Here is a 19,775-nt window from a genome sequence, read left to right on the forward strand (position 1 = left end):
GATTTCGCTTAGTTTGATGTTTAGGTTATGGAACTTTGAATTGATTATCGCTTAGTTAATTGATTCTCAACAAATTCGGAAGTTAATGGTTGGAATCTGAAAATAATCTTTTGAAATCGAGGATTGAGTTGTGAACAAACGAACCAAAGGGATTTACCCATTTTATTACATTGTTTAACAACTGTTTCTGAATTTGATTTATGTTCATACTATCCAACGACAAACCCCCCCTTGTGTGTGTGTGAGTATAAGGTGTTTGAAGCTTTGCTTGAAAGATAATCCTTGGGAAACGACCTAGGAGTCACTTCCTAGTACTGCAGTTTTAATTGTTATATTATTTGTATCGGGTATGACCTCGATCAAACCCATATCGACATACTAAATCTCTTTTAATGAACCTAAGGACTACCTTCCGGGTCACACTAGCATAAGAGTTTGCTTCTACCCACTTAGTGAAGTAATCTATGGCGATTAGGATGAATCGATGTCCATTAGAAGTTTTTGGTTCTATAGGACCGATGACATCCATTCCCCACATAGAAAATGGCCAAGGTGACGTGAAGACATTCAATGGATTCGGAGGCGCATTGATGTTATCCGCATATATTTGGCACTTGTGGCATTTCTTCACATGATTGCAATAGTCAGTCTCCATTGTCAACCAGAAATAAGCCACTCTCATGATTTTCTTAGCCATAGCATGTCCATTCGCATGGGTTCTGAAAGTTCCCTCCTGCATTTCTTCCAGCATTTTTTGAGCTTCCTTGGCTTCAAGACATCAGAGAAATACCATATCATGATTCCTTTTGTAAACGACATTCCCACTCAAAAAGAAGTTTGTGGCTAGTCTTCTAAGTGTTCTTTTGTCATTTTTTGAAGCATTGGGAGGGTAAGCTTGATTTCTCAAGTACTCTCTTATGTCGTGATACCATGGTTTTCCATCGAGTTCTTCTTCGACTACGTTACAATAAGCAGGTTTAGTATTGTCTCTCATCTGAAATAGTAGTAAGCTGTCCCCACCAACATGGAACATTGAGGACAAAGTTGCCAATGCATCGGCCAACCTATTGTCTTCTCTAGGGATGTGATAGAAATCTATTTGGTCGAATTGGTTAACCAACTCCAAGATGTAGTCTCTATAGGGCACCAATTTGATGTTCCGAGTTTCCCATTCTCCTTTTATCTGATGGATTACTAGAGCGGAATCCTTAAATACCTCTAGGACCTTGGCTTTTGAGTCAATAGCGGCCTTTAGTCCCAAAATGCATGCCTCATACTCTGCCACATTGTTAGTACAGTCGAAACATAGTCTTGTAGTAAAAGGAAGGAACTTCCCTATTGGAGACACCAAAACAACCTCTACTCCATGTCCAAATGCATTGGAGGCCCCATCTAAGACTAGAGTCCATTTTTCTTTTTCTCTTGATTCATCAGATAAGGCCATGATATCTTCATCTAGAAATTCATACCCCAAATGCCCCAGTTTATTTAAGGGTTGATTGGCCAAGTAGTCAGGAATAACACTTCCCTTTATCGCCTTTTGTGTCACATAGGCGATGTCATATTCAGATAATAATACCTGTCATTTGGCAATTCTTCTTGTGAGTACGGGTTTCTCGAAAATATACTTGATAGGATCCATTTTTGATATCAACCAAGTGGTGTGACTCAAGATGTACTGTCTTAGCCGGCGAGAGGCCCAAACTAAAGCGCAACAAGTCCGTTCTAACAAGGAGTATTTTATCTCGCAAGCTGTGAATTTCTTGCTAAGGTAGTATATAGTTTGCTCTTTTCTTCCACTGTCATCATGTTGCCCCAAGACGCAACCCATTGATTCGTCAAGTACAGTGAGGTATAGAATCAAGGGTCGCCCTGGAACTGCCCTGGAACTGGAGGCATCAGTACCGGAGGTTCTGTCAAGTATTGCTTTATCTTTTCAAATGCTGACTGACAGTCATCGTTCCACTTCATCGCGTGATTTTTTCTCTGGAGCTTGAATATAGGTTCACATGTGGAAGTTAGTTGGAAAATGAACCTAGAGATGTAATTCAATCTTCCCAAGAATCCCGTGACTTCTTTTTCTATTCGAGGTGTTGGCATTTCGATTATGGCCTTCACCTTTTCCGGATCCACCTCGATACCCTTTTGGCTGACTATGAAACCCAAGACTCGGCCTGATTTCACTCCAAAGCTATACTTGGTTGGATTCAACTTAAGTTGATACTTTCGTAGTCTCTCAAACAGACACCTCAAGTTACTTCCATGTTCTCCTTATGTCTTGGACTTACAGATAATGTCATCCACGTAGACCTCTATCTCCTTGTGCATCATGTCATGGAAAAGAGTAACCATGGCTCTTTGATATGTAGCCATAACATTCTTTAATCCAAACGGCATGACTTGGTAGCAAAAGGTACCCCTTGGGGTAATAAACGTGGTCTTGTTTTCGTCTTCTGGCGCCATTTTGATCTGATGATACCATGAATACCCATCCATGAACGAGAAAAGGGCATGGTCGGCGGTGCTATCAACCAAAACATCTATGCGTGGCACTGGAAAATCATCCTTTGGGCTAGCTTTGTTGAGATCCTTGTAGTCAACACATATTCTCAACTTTCTTCCCTTTTTGGGTACAGGTACCACGTTGGCTACCCAATCTGGATATTCAACAACTTTAACGAACCCAACGGTCAACCATTTTTCTACCTCTTCTTTGACCCTTAAGGAGATCTTTGGCTTGATTCTTCGCAATTTCTGCTTTACAAGCCTAGAGTTTTGCATTAGCGGTAGCTTGTGCTCTACTATACTTTGATCTAGTCTTGGCATTTCTTCATACGACCATGCAGAGACGTCTTTGAATTCATGTAGAAGTCGAACTAGGCATTCTCGCTCCTTACCATCCATTATGGTGCCCACCCTCACCTCTTTCTTGTTTTCCTCAGATCCTAGGTTGACAAGCTCGACAGGCTCTTGGTGTGGTTGAATCTCTCTAGCTTCTTGCTCTACCAATCTGAGTAGTTCGGGGGAGGCCTCCCATTCATCATCATCACTGTCGTTTTCCACTTGGCGAACCAGTTGGTCAGGGCTAGGCAAGGGCGCACTAGCATGGCCCTTAGTGTCAGAGTCGTTATCAAATCTGCAATGTGGGGATGACTAGGTCAAATCCCCATGGATTTGGTTTTTTATTTTATTTATTTTTGTATTTTGTCTTACTCTGATCTTTTAACATGTAATAGAGAAAAAAAATGCAAAAGAGACACATCAGTATTTTTGTATTTTGTCTTACTCTAATCTTTTAACATGTAATAGAGAAAAAAACTGTAAAAGAGACACATAAATCTGATCGAAAAGATTGATCTTTATTGATTTAAATGGAAATACTAAAACAAATGAGTACTTATAATTGAAAAGAACATAAAACGAAAAATGTCTAATAGCCTTGGATATGGCTAAAAAATTTTTTACATAAAATTATTACTTTGATTCTAAAGTAGCTTATGCATATGGCTCTTCATGCCAATTCTTCAAGCAGGTGCCTGGGGGACACAAGTACACGAACTCCGATTCTTCTTCACTTCCTTCTTCCTCCAAGTTGGCCACCATTCCAGAGGGTCTGGTACCGCCACTCACAAAACATTGACTGGTGTGTGGTATTGGAATCCTTACCATGTTCCCAGGTCCAAACTGCCCCAGCCGAGCCAGATGCTCACCCTTTCTTGCTTCTATGATTCGGAGCCTGTCCTCCTTGGTGGGTCTATACCCCAAGCTATATATGCCTTTATTAGCCTTCGGTATAATGATCTCCTTACTGCCTTGACCATACTTTCCCAATCCATTCCCAGGTTGATAGCCTCTGCGGATCATCACTTTTGCCATCATGAGAGAAACATCTGACGGATATGGTTTTAATAATAGTGCCCCTTTTATCGTAACTGTAGTATTTGAAATTTCAAGGCCTTGGAAAGATGTTTCTAATGCCTCCTCGATTACTTCTATGTATCGGGTAGCAAATGGCTTGGACACCATGACATCTTCTCCTGAAACTATTATCAGCCTTCCATCTATTATGAATTTCACTTTTTGATGCAAGGTGGAGGGTATTTCCCCTGAAGAATGATTCCAAGGACGTCCCAACAAGCAACTATATGTTGGATTGATGTCCATCACATGAAACAATATATTGAATGTGCAGGGCCCTATCTTGATTGGAAAATCCTTTTCTTCCATCACGTCTCTACGAGATCCATCAAAACCCTTGACAATCATAGAGCTAGCTCTCAAGTATGAAGTATGAACTGGCAATCTGGGAAAAGTTCACTTCATCATAACATTCAGCGACGACCCATTATCTAGGAGGACTTTTCCAATCATACAATCATTGCACATAACTGAAATATGCAGGGGGCGAACATGACCTGTACCTTCAACGGGTATTTCTTTGTCACGAAAAGATATGTAGTTATCTGCCACTATGTTGTTGACTATCCCACCTAATTTGTCAGTCGTAATGTCGTGGCTGACATGGGTTTGATTCAGCACTTTTAATAACACATTCTTGTGAGCCTCATAGCTCATTAGTAAGGACAATATGGATATCCTTGCCGGAGTTTTATTCACCTGATCCACTACTTTGACTCACTTTGCTTGATAAATTTGAGGAACTCACACGCTTTGTCGTTCGATACCCCTTCAGGTAAGGCAACTTCGATATCTTCTTCTATATGCTCTAGAACTTTTTCTTTGCCATTGGCTATCCCAGACGGACCCCTCTCTACCTCTGGCGGAACATAGATGCGCCTAGTCCTTGTAATTCTACTATTTCCTGCTATGAAGAACTTCCCTCTACGACAATCAATTTCAAGTCCATCATTTTCTGAAGAAGTGCCCTGAAATCCTAACAGTCTTCCAAACTGTGGCCCACACATCCGTGCATCTGGCAACTCTTCGTCTCATTACTGTGTGTCTTATATGTAATAACCTCGACCAAACCTTGCATGCACATTTCCCGGAAGATGAACCCCATGGCCATCTTCACATCCTCCACTTTGTCGATGATTGCGACCTCATCCCTTGCCTTTATAACATTTACCTCTTGATTCTCATGGTTGGGAAGAGGATTTCTAGTGATGTTGGGTCTGGTTTCTCTGAAATCAATTCCCTTGGCATTGATGAGATCTTGAACCTTGAATTTGAAGGCCCTACAGTCTTCCACCATATGCCCTGGCGCTCCAGAATGATAAGCACAAGTGACGTTTTCATTATACCATGGTCCAGGATTTTTAGGGATTCCTCCTGGGATTGGTGTGATTATATCTTGCCTTTGAAGATAGGCAAAAAGGTATATGTATGTCATCGGAATCCGGTCAAACACAGGTGCTCTCATCTCCTGTTGGTAGTAGTTATTATTTCTTGGTTGTTGTCTATAACCTTGTCTTGGCTGGTAGGCATTATTATTTTGATTTGGTGGGTTATGGTGTTTGGTTTTGTGTTGGGTTGTGATTTTGTGCAAACCGAGAGGGCGCACGATAATTATTTTGGTTATTGTGTCGGGGTTGGAACCTCTTTGGTTCCGCAACAATGAAATGGGTCTCTGCGTCTTTCTTCTTCATGAAGGCAGGCTTCTTTGCAGAACCTGAACCTTCTTCAACAATCTTTCCACTCTTGATTCCACCTTCCAACTTTTCTCCTACTTTAATAAGAGCGTTAAAGTTTGTCGTCACGTTCCCCATGAGTTGCTCATAATAAGGGCTTTGCAGGGTACCTATGAAGATCGACAATTGTTCCTCTTCATCCAACCGCGGGAGGACCTGGGATGCTAATCCCCGCCACCTCTGAACATATTCCCTCAGACTTTCTGATGGTTTCTTAGCCATGTTCTGTAACTGAGTCCTATCTGGTGCAGCGTCTTCATTGAATTTGTACTGTTTGACGAAGGCATTTGACAGGTTCAAAAATGTTCTGATCTGGTTTTTCTCTAGCCGGATGTACCAGCTCATAGCAGCCCCCACCAAATTATCTTGAAAGCAGTGGATCAAGAGCTTATTAGTCTCATGATACGCTGACATCTTCCTAGCGTACATGTGTAGATGAATTTTGGGGCAAGTTGTCCCGTTATACTTTTCAAATTCTGGCACCTTGAACTTGGGTGGAAGTATCACATCTGGCACTAAACACATTTCAAAAGCATTCTTCAGATCTGGACAACTGGCTCCTTCAATAGCCTTCAATCTCTCTTCAATTAAGCTTAATTTCTCCGCCTCTTTCTCTGTGTGTGGTGCATTACCTCCTGGCGGAGCCTTGTGGGAATCATCTAGTGAAGCTTTCTGTTTTGTGTTGGTGTCCTGTCCGTCTTGAGGTTGGCTAGTACCGACCCATTGGTTGGGATTTCCAGAACTTGGATGAGATCGTGGTCCGCTTGCTGCCTTCTTTTCTTTCTCGCTTTGGAGGGCTTTCAGGATATGAAACATCTCCGCCATCTGTTCTTTCGAGCTCGGAGTCGTGTGTTATAGGGGTGTTAGTAAGCAATGTTGACCTAAAAATGAATGCAAGTTGTTTTTCAAAAGAATGATTTGTAATAAATTGTAAAGTGTATGAGACCATTTAGATTAAGATGTGGTTGATGAAGTCTTTAGTGAATAAGTTTTCTGCAGTTCAAGATTGCCTCTTTAATTCCAGCAGCATAAAGTCCATTGTAAAGTTATAGAAAAAACGCCGTATACTAATAACTAAGGAGCGTAGTCTCTTAGTTCGTTTATGGTTGACAAAAACCCTTAGAATATTGGAAAACCAAGGTTGCGTCTTTTGAATGTTTTAAAATTCTTTCCTTTTTTATGTTATTTTCAATTACCTTTGCAAGTTTCATTGGCCGAGAGAGACATCATATAAAATAAATCCTTTATTACGAAACAAAATATCATTTGATGGAAGGGGAATCACATATGTCGATTTCCTCGATTCCTTATTTCATTCAACATGATAAAATAAGTAAAAACAAAGCCCTAACTAGAACCCTCCATTGCACTCCATCCTCCAACGTCTGAGCTTCTTGGCAATTCGTGTGCAACTAATGAAAACGGCTCCCATGGCTGGACGTACCTCTGTATCAGGATACATATAAAATTCTTGTTGGGCATCTTCGAATGTTACCAACCAACCATCAGAGAAGTTCCCAAATCCCTCAATGATATTGTGGCAATTTTCTTTCCATTGTCCTTTTTCCCTCTCGCATTCTTCGAAACTATCCCGCCAATTGTATTCCCACATTTCCTAATTTTCCTTTAAAAACTCGCATGAATCCTTAAACCCCGTCAATTGATCCATCAATTGGGCTTCCCAAGCGATGGCTTCTTCTTGCATGTGCTCTAATGACTTTTTATAGTCATCCTCCTTCGTGTGGGACTGGTCCAAGGCCTTCTTATAATCTCTAATAGTGACCGTGGCCTGCTCGAGTTCTGCTCTAGTTATCCTTTTTGCCTCCGCTTTAATCCTCAAGGGTTGTCCCCTAGCTTCAAGTCTTTCCCTCAGATCTATTATTTCCTATTCCATTGCCCGGTTCTGCCTCATTAGGGAAACTTTTCCAGACCTCGAGCACATGTCGGCATAGTCTCTTTTCAGGCTCTTGATCTCTTCCTTGAGTGCAGAAGCAATGTTGTTAGACCTTTCGAGTGCTATGTCTTTCATCTCGTTCTGATCCTTCGACTCTTGAAACCCATCAAATAACAACAGTCTCCTCTAGAGGAATCAGTAGTAAGACCGAAACTGGGGCAAATTTTGTAAAAAAAATTTCCCCTAAATTGGGGAAATCTCGGAATTAGTTATAAGGTTTGGGTCAAGGTTGTGGCTTAAGACGAGCTTATATGACCATCATTTTCAGAAAGCTAAAAGGAGACGAATAAATTTGGTTTTTTGTATATATATATATATATATATATATATATATATATATATATATGCTTCTATATCTTTAGTATGCAAATCATTTTCCAATAAACAAAAATATACAATTTACAAAAAGATTGATCACAATTTTCAGTCCGTCCTGATGCATGGTGCTTAAAAGGCGAAAATGGGGGACACAAATACGAACCTCGACAAAAGCAATATCCCAATCTCTTTCCAAATTTTAGCGGGTATAATGCTTAGGGGTGTTGCAGAAGCATTATACGACTTTCCAATAAGCATAAACAAGCATGCATAATCATATCATTCAAAGCATAATCATATCTATATATGAACTCCGACATAAACCTCATGCTTCACAAAATAACCATCACATATAACCCTTTTACAAAAAATTTACAGTCATGCATTCGAATTGTGCATTTTCTGCCTCTTAATTACTTATGCAATCACCCTAGAACCACCCAGCTGGTTACATAACATCACAAAAGACAATCATTTGGTAGCATGGGTGCCTCAACAAATCCCTAAGTCGTTTGGCAACATGGGTGCCTCAGCAAATCCCTGAATCGTTTGGCAACACGGGTGCCTCAGCAAATCCCTGAATCATTTGGCAACATAGGTGCCTCAGCAAATCCCTGCATCGTTTTGGCAACACGGGTGCCTCAAAAAATCCCTGCATCGTTTTAGCAACACGGGTGCCTCAGCAAATCCCTGAATCGTTGGCAACGCGGGTGCCTCAGCAAATCCCCGGTCCATGACAGAAAACGCGGGCACTGCCTCAACAACTCTCTTGCTCATCAGCAAGGCATTGATATGCTTTTTCAAAATTCGAGATCTTCACAATGGCATTTTTCTGAGCCTTAACAAAAATAGCGTTCATTTCTTCATTGATTACTTATCATGATATCTTTCAAACCTTGGTCTGTTCGCTATCAGGTAAGTAAAAAGTAAAGAGGGACAGCTGTGAACACTCAATTTTTGTTCGGCATAGAAAAAGCCCAAAGTGTTTAAATTGAAAATAATAGAACATTTTTTTTGCTTAGTATGAATGAGTAAAAATAATAATTACAATCGTGTATGGAAGAAGTATAATGAGTAATAATTTTAAAATTAGGTTGATAAGGTCCCTAAATCTAAGTGATTGAGTTAAACGAAAATTCAAAATAATAAAAGTAACTAAAAAGAATTAAATTAAAATGGACCCTGAAAAGCCCATAATCGTTTTTTTAAGAAAAGGGGGATAAAAATAAACTTTATTATATTTTTGCTTTTTGGAATTTCATTATAAACAAAAAAATAAAATTACTTTTCCATTTATGTATTATTAATTATATAATTCGAATTTATGATAAATAGAAGATGGCATATCATAAATATTCATTTTTGAATTTCAAATAATCAATAAAAATGGGTTATTATTTTAATTTTTGGAAAGATAATTTTACGATAAATTAAGCATAATCAAGAGTATTTTTTTTATTTTTGAAGAAATTCGGATATGTAAAAAAAATTATATATAATATAATAAACTAAGGCTTTTTTAGTTAAAAGTAAAAAACCAAGTCAAATATGACTTGGTAAATGCCTATTATCAAGGGATATGGAGTTAGTGGATTCTTTTATCTGTTGGGGTAGGTTAGGTTAAATATATTAATTATAAATAGAGGCTAGAGAGTATGTTAAGCCTCCTTGAGTTTTTATTTTGCTGGTTCCAAAAGCTATTTTAGAGAGACAACATAAACATTGCACAAAAAAACTAGAATTTGTGTGGGAGAAGAAGACATCCAACACAAGGTGATTCAGTGCAGCCAAGACTACACTATCTCAATGCACTCGCTCATACACGCAAGCAGGACCATGCGATTAGAGGACCATATTTTCCATCAGCATTGACCGCGGATTGACCAATCAGAGGTCGAAACGCGTCTCAGGTACAGTGCAACCAGCCACACCTGATCCAGCCCCCTGCAAGAACACGAGATTACGTACAGGCAAGCCTACGTGTCTAGGCGTTTCCCAACCTCCAACGCCTCCCAATCACGGCCTGCCACGCGTGTCCCTTTGCAACCAAGTTTGCATTCAATTGCACTCAATCTCATTTTTATTATTCATGTTGTTAATATTTATTTATGCATTTAAGACATTTAATGTTAATCTGTTTTATTATTAAGGCATTTAATGTTAATCATTTTTATTATTTACTCATTTAACTTTAATCTAACCATTATAAGAAGTATATGATTTTTGTTTTGGGTAAAGAATATTGCATAAAAATTAAATAACGATGTAATTACTATATTTCTTTTTTGGGAACAAACATTAAATGTGAAGAAAGTCTATGTTGTTTTGATTAAATGATCATTATAATTGTATCAAACTTTATCATTTTATAAATAATTTATGTTATATCATCAAATTACTGATTAATAATTATTCATAAAATTTATTTGATTTAATAAGGTCCATTCTAATATGGTCAAAATAGCAAAACTAAAATTACTTTTATATACCTACCAATTGACAATTTATGAGGATTATTTTTATTGTGATTAATAAAATTTTGAAAGTTCTTATGTTTCTTGGTATAAAACAATAAAAATAATATAATAGTTCAAAAAAAAATTAATTTTGAGATTTAATCAAAGATAGAGAGAAGGTTGTCCTGAAGGCCTCTTTCTTCTCAAATCATATGCGAATGGTCACGCTACGCAGCTTCTTTTCAATCGATTAAATCTCGAAAATCAATTTATTCCATTTTTTTTATAACCAAATAAAAACTTTTTTTTCAATAATAAATGACACTTACAAAAGATACACGTTTGATTAAAAATATATTTTCTTTAATTAAAATACATTCAACCAACAAACCTTTTTCTACTTAAAGAACTATGTAAGCCTTGATCCCCTTAATAGGGGTATGTAGGACCAAAGTCAATCTTGTTAGACACACTAATAAAAATAAATAATTTATTTTATTTTTAATAATTAATTAATCCTAATAATAATAATAATGTCATATATTTTAAGGAAGGGTACCGCTTAAGGCGGGCGGGTAGGGTGCTAATACATTCCCTACCTTGTAACTGACTCCCGAAGATGGATATCAAAAATCCAAAAGCCCAAGGTAATTGGGCTTAAAATATTTTTCTACATTTTTAACTATAAAATGTAGTGGCGACTCTAAACAAAGTCGTGCGTCGAAAATCAGGGCGCGACAGCTGGCGACTCTGCTGAGGACTTTTTCTAGAGAGTCCTGCCCATAATAAATAAAATATGTGACTGTTTATTTACCATTATTATTATTTATTTATTTTGATTTGTTAATTTTCAATAATATCACATGCTTAATTATTAATTATATGTATAAATATAAAATTTGCATGTTTAATTGTTTGTTATGTGTTATAAATATAAAAATTACATGCTTAATAAATATTATATGTTTAATTATAATTGTATGCTAATGAAATTTATGTTTAATAATATTGCATATTTAATTATAGTTGTATGTCAATAAAAATTGCATGTTTAATTACCAATGGTACGTCAACAAAAGTTACATGTTGAATAAAAGTTACATGTTTAGTTATAATCGTATGTCAACAAAAATTACATGCTTAATTATTAATCTTATGCATAAATAGGAGTTATACACTTAATGTTAATTGTATGTATAAATAAGAAAAGTGCATGTTTAATTATTAAATATGAGTTTTATGATTTATTTTAATTATATATAAAAAATGAAAATTGCATGTTAATTACTAATTGTATATAGAAATATGAGAATTGCATGTTTAACTAATAGTTATGTGTTATAAATATGAATTATATGATTAGCGTTAATTATATGTATGAATATTAATTATGTGTTTTATGTATATATATAGATTGCACACTGAAATAATTAATTGTATAAATTGCATAATTGCATGTGGTGAATCATTATTTGTATCGTTCTTGTTGCTATATGATATAATGTACACATTTTAGGCACACACATATGCCCTACACCGGGTATTAGTGATACATTTTTGGATAGAAGGGACACTGCGGTTTTTGCCGCTTCTAAGTGTTGGTGATGTGGACCACTCATATTGTCACCTCTTATTATGAGTTAGCCGCTCGAGCTAGTATTTTGTTTCTAACATTATAATATTTGGGTTTCTCTTTGGAGAGAGATGCAATATGGGCACCTTATAAGGAGTCTAGAACTTGCCTAAGAGCGTCCACTGTATGTTAGAACCATACTATAGGATATTGTGCTTGCATGAATTTGTGATTTATAAACATTTGTGTATTGTAACATAGTGATAAATGATTGTGTCCTTTTTGTTTTAATGTTTTTTTTCACACATCTTTACGTTATTGGAATTATATTTTTTTCCTTATCCTCACACTATTAAAAAGAATTATATATATCATCATATCATTAACTTCAAAAATAAATAAGGCATCCATTCATTGCCCAAAGTTAACCTAAACAACATATTCTTTCTATTTTCTTTCAAAACAAAAAACTATATATTTTAACATATTAATCATAATTAAGACTATATCTCAAAAAAGGGTTGTGCATCCCGAAAACGAATTCACAAGCATTCATTCATCAATCATATTTCATGCGTCAATCATATTTTATACATAAGCATTTTAATGATTTTGTGTTTTTTATGTAATAGGTGCATTTACATTAAAAGAGAGGTCATTTCCCCAATTTTTTTTTTGAAAAAAAATGACAACCGCAAATAATTCTAGTAGCATATCGGTACCTAAAAAATCAACGAAATTGGATCTATCAATGACTAATGTGAGTTTTTTGACCGAGCAAATTCCAAAAATGTCAGATGATGTATAAAAACAATTCAGAGATAGCTATGGAGAATTATTAGACCTAGTGTTGGTCCAAGTTTGTCCTCAAGACCTGGAGGTTATGCAAGTTATGATTCGATTCTGGAATCCCACGCTTCGGGTATTTGAATTTCCTAACATTGATGTTGCTCCAACCATTGAAGAGTACGAGGCTCTTCTGGATTTTCCAATGGATGGTAGACTGAGGCTCTATCAGTTCACAAGGGGGCAAGTTGCTAATGAAGATGGCAACATGAGATCTTCTCGGCGTTCGTCCAGAAGTTTCAAACTTCACCAAGCAAAGAGGGGTAAACGGGCTGAAGTGGCATTTCCTAAGAAATCATATCTCTAAAGTGGCCGAAGAAAAGAATTGGACCTTATTTCAACCTGCATTCGCTTTGGCCATATATGGGCTAGTCCTATTTCCGTTCATTGATGATATGGTGGATCAACCTGCCATGGACGTGTTCAGCAAATTCGTTCGTTTCAAGATCAACCCTATGACTACTATCCTGGCGGAGACATTCCTATCATTCCAAAGATATCAAGAAGGTCTTCAGCGGAATGTTAGCAAGGTCCGAATCCGATTTTGCGTCCAACTCTTGCAAGTTTGGATCCTAACTCGGTTCAAACATCACAAATATGGGCTAGGGTCCCGCTATCCGTTAAGAAGGTTTCTCAATACTTATGTCGAGGATATGCCGCTTATCAAATGGAGGGAGTTATTTGAAGAGGTCACTCCAAGGAATTTTGCTGAGAAGTGTTGCCTCTATGACCGACATCAACAACTCATGTATTCGTGTGGCGATTTCCATAATCTAGTATTGATGGGGCCTAGAGGGTGTATCTCCTTTACACCTGCCTTGGTCCTTGGCCAACTAAAGTGGGGAGTTACTCTTGTATTTGATAAACAACTCGAGGGCGTCTATTTCTGGTACAAAGATGAGGGGCCAGCTTCAAAGGTAGTCCAATCCATAAGAAAAGCCCTTAAGGACATCCATCTGCATGGGCAAAAAGAGATGTGTGAACATTGAACCTTCTATTCTGAGGAGTATAGATCTTGGAGGGTTGAGAGGATGAAGAGCGTTAACACACCTTCGCTAGTCATGCCGCAAGTTAAGAGAGGCCCCACTCCAAGGGAGGTTGTACTCAAGGCAAATGTCAAATTGCTAGAAGCCCAACTTCAAGAGTCCAGGGATCAGAACGAGATGAAAGACATAGCACTCAAAAGGTCTAGCAACATTGCTTCTGCACTCAAGGAAGAGATCAGGAGCCTGAAAAGAGACTATGCCGACATGTGCTCGAGGTCTAGTAAAGTTGCCCTAATGAGGCAAAACTGGGCAATGGAAGAGGAAATAATAGATCTGAGGGAAAGACTTGAAGCTAGGGGACATGCCTTGAGGATTAAAACGGAGGCAGGGAGGAAAACTAGAGCAGAACTCGAGCAGGCCACGGTCACTATTAGAGATTATCAGAAGGCCTTGGACCAGTCCCACACGAAGGAGGATGACTATAAAAAGTCATTAGAGCAGATGCAAGAAGAAAGCTCCACTATATGATTCCCAAAGGGCTCCGCCATGAGTTAATGCACTACACACAGAGAAAGAGGCGGATAAATTAAGCTCAATTAAAGAGAGATTGAAGGCTATTGAAGGAGCCAGTTGTCCAGATCCGAAGAATGCTTTTGAAATGTGTTTAGTGCCAGATGTGGTACTTCCACCCAAGTTCAAGGTGCCAGAATTTGAAAAGTATTACGGGACAACTTGCCCCAAAAGTCATCTACACATGTACGCTATGAAGATGTCCGTGTATCATGAGAATGATAAGCTCTTGATCCACTACTTTCAAGATAGTTTGGTGGGGGCTGCTATGAGCTGGTACATCCGGCTAGAGAAAACCCAGATCAGAAAATTTTTGGACCTGTCAAATGCCTTCGTCAAACAGTACAAATTCAATGAAGACGTTGCACCAGACAAGACTCAGTTACGGAACATGGCTAAGAAACCATCAGAAAGTCTGAGGGAATATGTTCAGAGGTGGCAGGGATTAGCATACCAGGTCCTCTCGCAGTTGGATGAAGAGGAACAATTGTCGATCTTCATTGATACCCTACAAATCCCCTATTATGAGCGACTCTTAGGGAACGTGACGACCAACTTTAACGCTCTTATTAAAGTAGGAGAAAAGTTGGAAGGTGGAATCAAGAGTGGAAAGATTGCTAAAGAAGGCTCAGGTTCCGTAGAGAAGCATGCCTTCATGAAGAAGAAAGACGCAGACGCCAATTTCATTGCTGCGGAACCAAAGAGGTTCCAACCTCGACACAATAACCAAAATAATTATCGTGCACCCTCTCGGTTTGCACAAAATCGCAACCCAACACAAAACCAAACACCAATCTATAACCCACCAAATCAAAATAATAATGCCTACCAGCCAAGACAAGGTTATACACAACAACCTAGAAATAATAACTACTACCAACAGGAGATGAGAGCACCTGTGTTTGACCGGATTCCAATGACATACACAGACCTTTTTGCCTATCTTCAATGGCAAGATATGATCACACCAATCCCAGGAAGAATCCCTGAAAATCCTGGACCATGGTATAATGAAAACGTCACTTGTGCTTATCATTATGGAGCGCCAGGGCATCTGGTGGAAGACTGTAGGGCCTTCAAATTCAAGGTGCAAGATCTCATCAATGGCAAGCAAATTGATTTCAGAGAAACCAGACCCAACATCACTAGAAATCCTCTACCCAACCATGAAAATCAGGAGGTAAATGCTATAGAGGCAAGGAATGAGGTTGCAATCATCGGCAAAGTGGAGGATGTGAAGATGCCCAGGGGGTTCATCTTCCGGGAAATGTGCAGGAAAGCTTTGGTCGAAGTGATTACATCTGAGACACACAGTAATGAGAGGTGCTCTCCTCTCCTGTTGGTAGTAGTTATTATTTCTTGGTTGTTATGTATAACCTTGTCTTGACTGGTAGGCATTATTATTTTGATTTGGCGGGTTATGGATTGGTGTTTGGTTTTGTGTTGGGTTGTGATTTGTGCAAACCGAGAGGGCGGACGATAATTACTTTGGTTATTGTGTCAAGGTTGGAACCTCTTTGGTTCCGCAGCAATAAAATGGGTCTCTGCGTCTTTCTTCTTCATGAAGGCAGGCTTCTTTATGGAACCTGGACCTTCTTCAAAAATCTTTCCACTCTTGATTCCACCTTCCAACTTTTCTCCTACTTTAATAAGAGCGTTAAAGTTGGTCGTCACGTTCCCTATGAGTCGCTCATAATAGGGGCTTTGCAGGGTATCTATGAAGATCGAAAATTGTTCCTCTTCATCCAACCGCGGGAGGACCTGGGATGCTAATCCCCGCCACCTCTGAACATATTCCCCCAGACTTTCTGATGGTTTCTTAGCCATGTTCTGTAACTGAGTCTTGTCTGGTGCAGCGTCTTCATTGAATTTGTACTGTCTGACGAAGGCATTAGACAGGTCCAGAAATGTCCTAATCTGGGTTTTCTCTAGCCGGATGTACCAGCTCATAGCAGCCCCCACCAAACTATCTTGAAAGCATTGGATCAAGAGCTTATCATTCTCATGATACCCTGACATCTTCCTAGCGTACATGTGTAGATGACTTTTGGGGCAAGTTGTCCCAGCTCATAGCAGCCCCCACCAGACTTTCGAGTGCTACGTCTTTCATCTCGTTCTGATCCCTGTATTCTTGAAGTCGGGCTTCTAGCAATTTGACATTTGCCTTTAGTACAACTTGCTCTGGAGTGGGGCCTCCCTTGACTTGCGGCATGACTAGCGAAGGTGTGTTAACGCCCTTCATCCTCTCAACTCTCCAAGATCTATACTCCTCAGAATAGAAGGTTCAATGTTCACACATCTCTTTTTGCCCATGCAGATGGATGTCCTTAAGGGCTTTTCTTATGGATTGGACTACCTTTGATGATGGCCCCTCATCTTTGTACCAGAAATAGACGCCCTCGAGTTGTTTATTAGATACAAGAGTAACTCCCCACTTTAGTTGGCCAAGGACCAAGGCAGGTGTAAAGGAGATACACCCTCTAGGCCCCATCAATACTAGATTATGGAAATCGCCACACGAATACATGAGTTGTTGATGTCGGTCATAGAGGCAACGCTTCTTAGCGAAGTTCCTTGGAGTGACCTCTTCAAATAACTCCCTCCATTTGATAAGCGGCATATCCTCGACATAAGTATTGAGAAACCTTCTTAACGGATAGCGGGACCCTAGCCCATATTTGTGATGTTTGAACCGAGTTAGGATCCAAACTTGCAAGAGTTGGACGCAAAATCGGATTCGGACCTTGCTAACATTCCGCTGAAGACCTTCTTGATATCTTTGGAATGACAGGAATGTCTCCGCCAGGATAGTAGTCATAGGGTTGATCTTGAAATGAACGAATTTGCTGAACACGTCCATGGATCTTGAAACGAACGAATTTGCTGAACACGTCCATAGCGGGTTGATCCACCATATCATCAATGAACGGAAATAGGACTAGCCCATATATCGCCAAAGCGAATGCAGGTTGAAATAAGGTCAAATTCTTTTCTTCGGCCACTTTAGAGATATGATTTCTTAGGAAATGCCACTTCAGCCCGTTTACCCCTCCTTGCTTGGTGAAGTCTGAAGCTTGTGGACGAACACTAAGAAGATCTCCTGTGCCACCTTTATTAGCAACTTGCCCCCTGTGAACTGATAGAGCCTCAGTCTACCATCCATTGGAAAATCCAGAAGAGCCACGTACTCTTCAATGGTTGGAGCAGCATCAATGTTAGGAAATTCAAATACCCGAAGCGTGGGATTCCAGAATCAAATCATAACTTGCATAATCTCCAGGTCTTGAGGACGAACTTGGACCAACACTAGGTCTAATAATTCTCCATAGCTATCTCTGAATTGTTTTTTTTTTTACATCATCTAGCATTTTTGGAATTTGCTCGGCCAAGAAACTCACATTAGTCATTGATAGATCCAATTTTGTTGATTTTTTAGGTACCGATATGCTGCTAGAATTATTTGTGGTTGTCATTTTTTTAAAAAAAAAAATTGGGGAAATGATCTCTCTTTTAATGCAAATGCACCTATTACATAAAAAACACAAAATCATTAAAATGCTTATGTATAAAATATGATTGACGCATGAAACATGGTTGATGAAACATGGTTGATGAATGAATGCTTGTGAATTTGTTTTCGGGATGCACGACCCTTTTTTGAGATATTTTAGTCTTAATTATGATTAATATGTTAAAATATATAGTTTTTTGTTTTGAAAGAAAATAGAAAGAATATGTTGTTTAGGTTAACTTTGGGCAATGAATGGATGCCTTATTTATTTTTTAAGTTAATGGTATGATGATATATAAAAAAAAAATTAATAGTGAGGATAAGGAAAAAAATATAATTTGAATAACGTAAAGATATGTGAAAAACAATTAAAATAAAAATGACACAATCATTTATCACTATGTTACAATACACACATGTTTATAAATCACAAATTCATGCAAGCACAATATCCTAAAGTAAGGTGCCCATATTACATCTCTCTCCAAAGAGAAACCTAAATATTATAATGTTAGAAACAAGAGATCAGCTCGAGCGGCTAACTCATAATAAGATGTGACAATATGAGTGGTCATTATCACCAACACTTAGAAGCGGCAGAAACCATGACCAGTGAGACTAGTTTCCCTTCTATCCAAAAATGTATCACTAATACCTGGGTGTAGGACATATGTGTGCCTAAAATGTGTACATTATATCATATAGCAACAAGAACGATACAAACAATGATTCACCACATGCAATTACACAATTTATACATACAATTAACATTAAGTGTATAACTCCTATTTATGTATAAGATTAATAATTAAACATGTAATTTTGTTGACATACGATTATAACTAAACATGTAATTTTTATTCAACATGTAATTTTTGTTGCCCTACCATTGGTAATTAAACATGCAATTTTTATTGGACTATAATTATAATTAAACGTGGAATTTTTATTGACATGCAACTATAATTAAATATGCAATATTATTAAACATAAATTTTATTAGCATACAATTATAATTAAACATGTAATACTTATTAAGCATGTAATTTTTATATTTATAACACATAACTAACAATTAAGCATTCAATTTTTATATTTATACATATAATTAATAGTTAAGCATGCAATATTATTGGAAATTAACTAATCAAAATAAATAAATAATAATAATAATGGTAAATAAACAGTCACATATTTTATTTATTATGTGTCGGACTCTCTCAAAAAAGTCCCAGCAGAGTCGTCAGCTGTCATGTCCCGATTTTCGGCTGCACGACTTTGTTTAGAGTCGTCACTACATTTTATAGTTAAAAATGTAGAAAAATCTTTTAAGCCCAATTACCTTGGGCTTTTGGATTTTTAATATCCAAGTTCCGGAGTCAGTTACAAGGTAGGGAAGATATTAGCACCCTACCCGCCCGCCTTAAGCGGTACCTTCCTTAAAATATATGACATTATTATTATTATTATTAGGATTAATTAATTATTAAAAAGAAAAAAGATTATTTATTTTTATTAGTGTGTCTGACAAGATTGACTTTAGTCCTACGTACCCCTATTAAGGGGATCAAGGTTTACGTAGTTCTTTAAGTAGAAAAAGGTTAGTTGGTTGAGTGTATTTTAATTAAAGAAAATATATTTTTAATCAAAACTGTATATTTTGTAAGTGTTGTTTAATATTGAGAAAAAAAAATATTTCGTTATAAAAAAATGGAATAAGTTGATTTTTGAGATTTAATCGATTGAAAAGAAGCAGCATAGCGCAACCATTTGAAGATGATTTGAGAAGAAAGAGGCCTCCATGGCGACCTTCTCTCCATCTATGATTAAATCTCAAAATTAATTTATTCTTTTTGAACTATTATATTATTTTTATTGTTTTATACCAAGAAACATAATGAACGTTCAAA

General features: G+C 37.7%; 1 protein-coding gene and 1 pseudogene across 1 annotated transcript; one reads left to right on the forward strand and one right to left on the reverse strand.

The window, feature by feature from the left end:
- Positions 1-6,476, reverse strand: part of LOC109352942 — a 7,638-nt pseudogene extending 1,162 nt beyond the window's left edge.
- On the forward strand, positions 14,443-15,741 carry LOC109352943. The gene has a single exon (XM_019595128.1). It carries the CDS (start codon positions 14,443-14,445, stop codon positions 15,739-15,741), a length of 1,299 nt encoding a protein of 432 aa, XP_019450673.1.

The sequence above is a fragment of the Lupinus angustifolius genome, chromosome LG07, assembly GCF_001865875.1.
Source record: "Lupinus angustifolius cultivar Tanjil chromosome LG07, LupAngTanjil_v1.0, whole genome shotgun sequence".
Classification (NCBI taxonomy): domain Eukaryota; kingdom Viridiplantae; phylum Streptophyta; class Magnoliopsida; order Fabales; family Fabaceae; genus Lupinus; species Lupinus angustifolius.

Coding starts and splice junctions, on each gene's coding strand:
- LOC109352943 (XM_019595128.1), top strand. CDS start 14,443: ATGTGTTTAGTGCCAGATGTGGTACTTCCACCCAAGTTCAAGGTGCCA.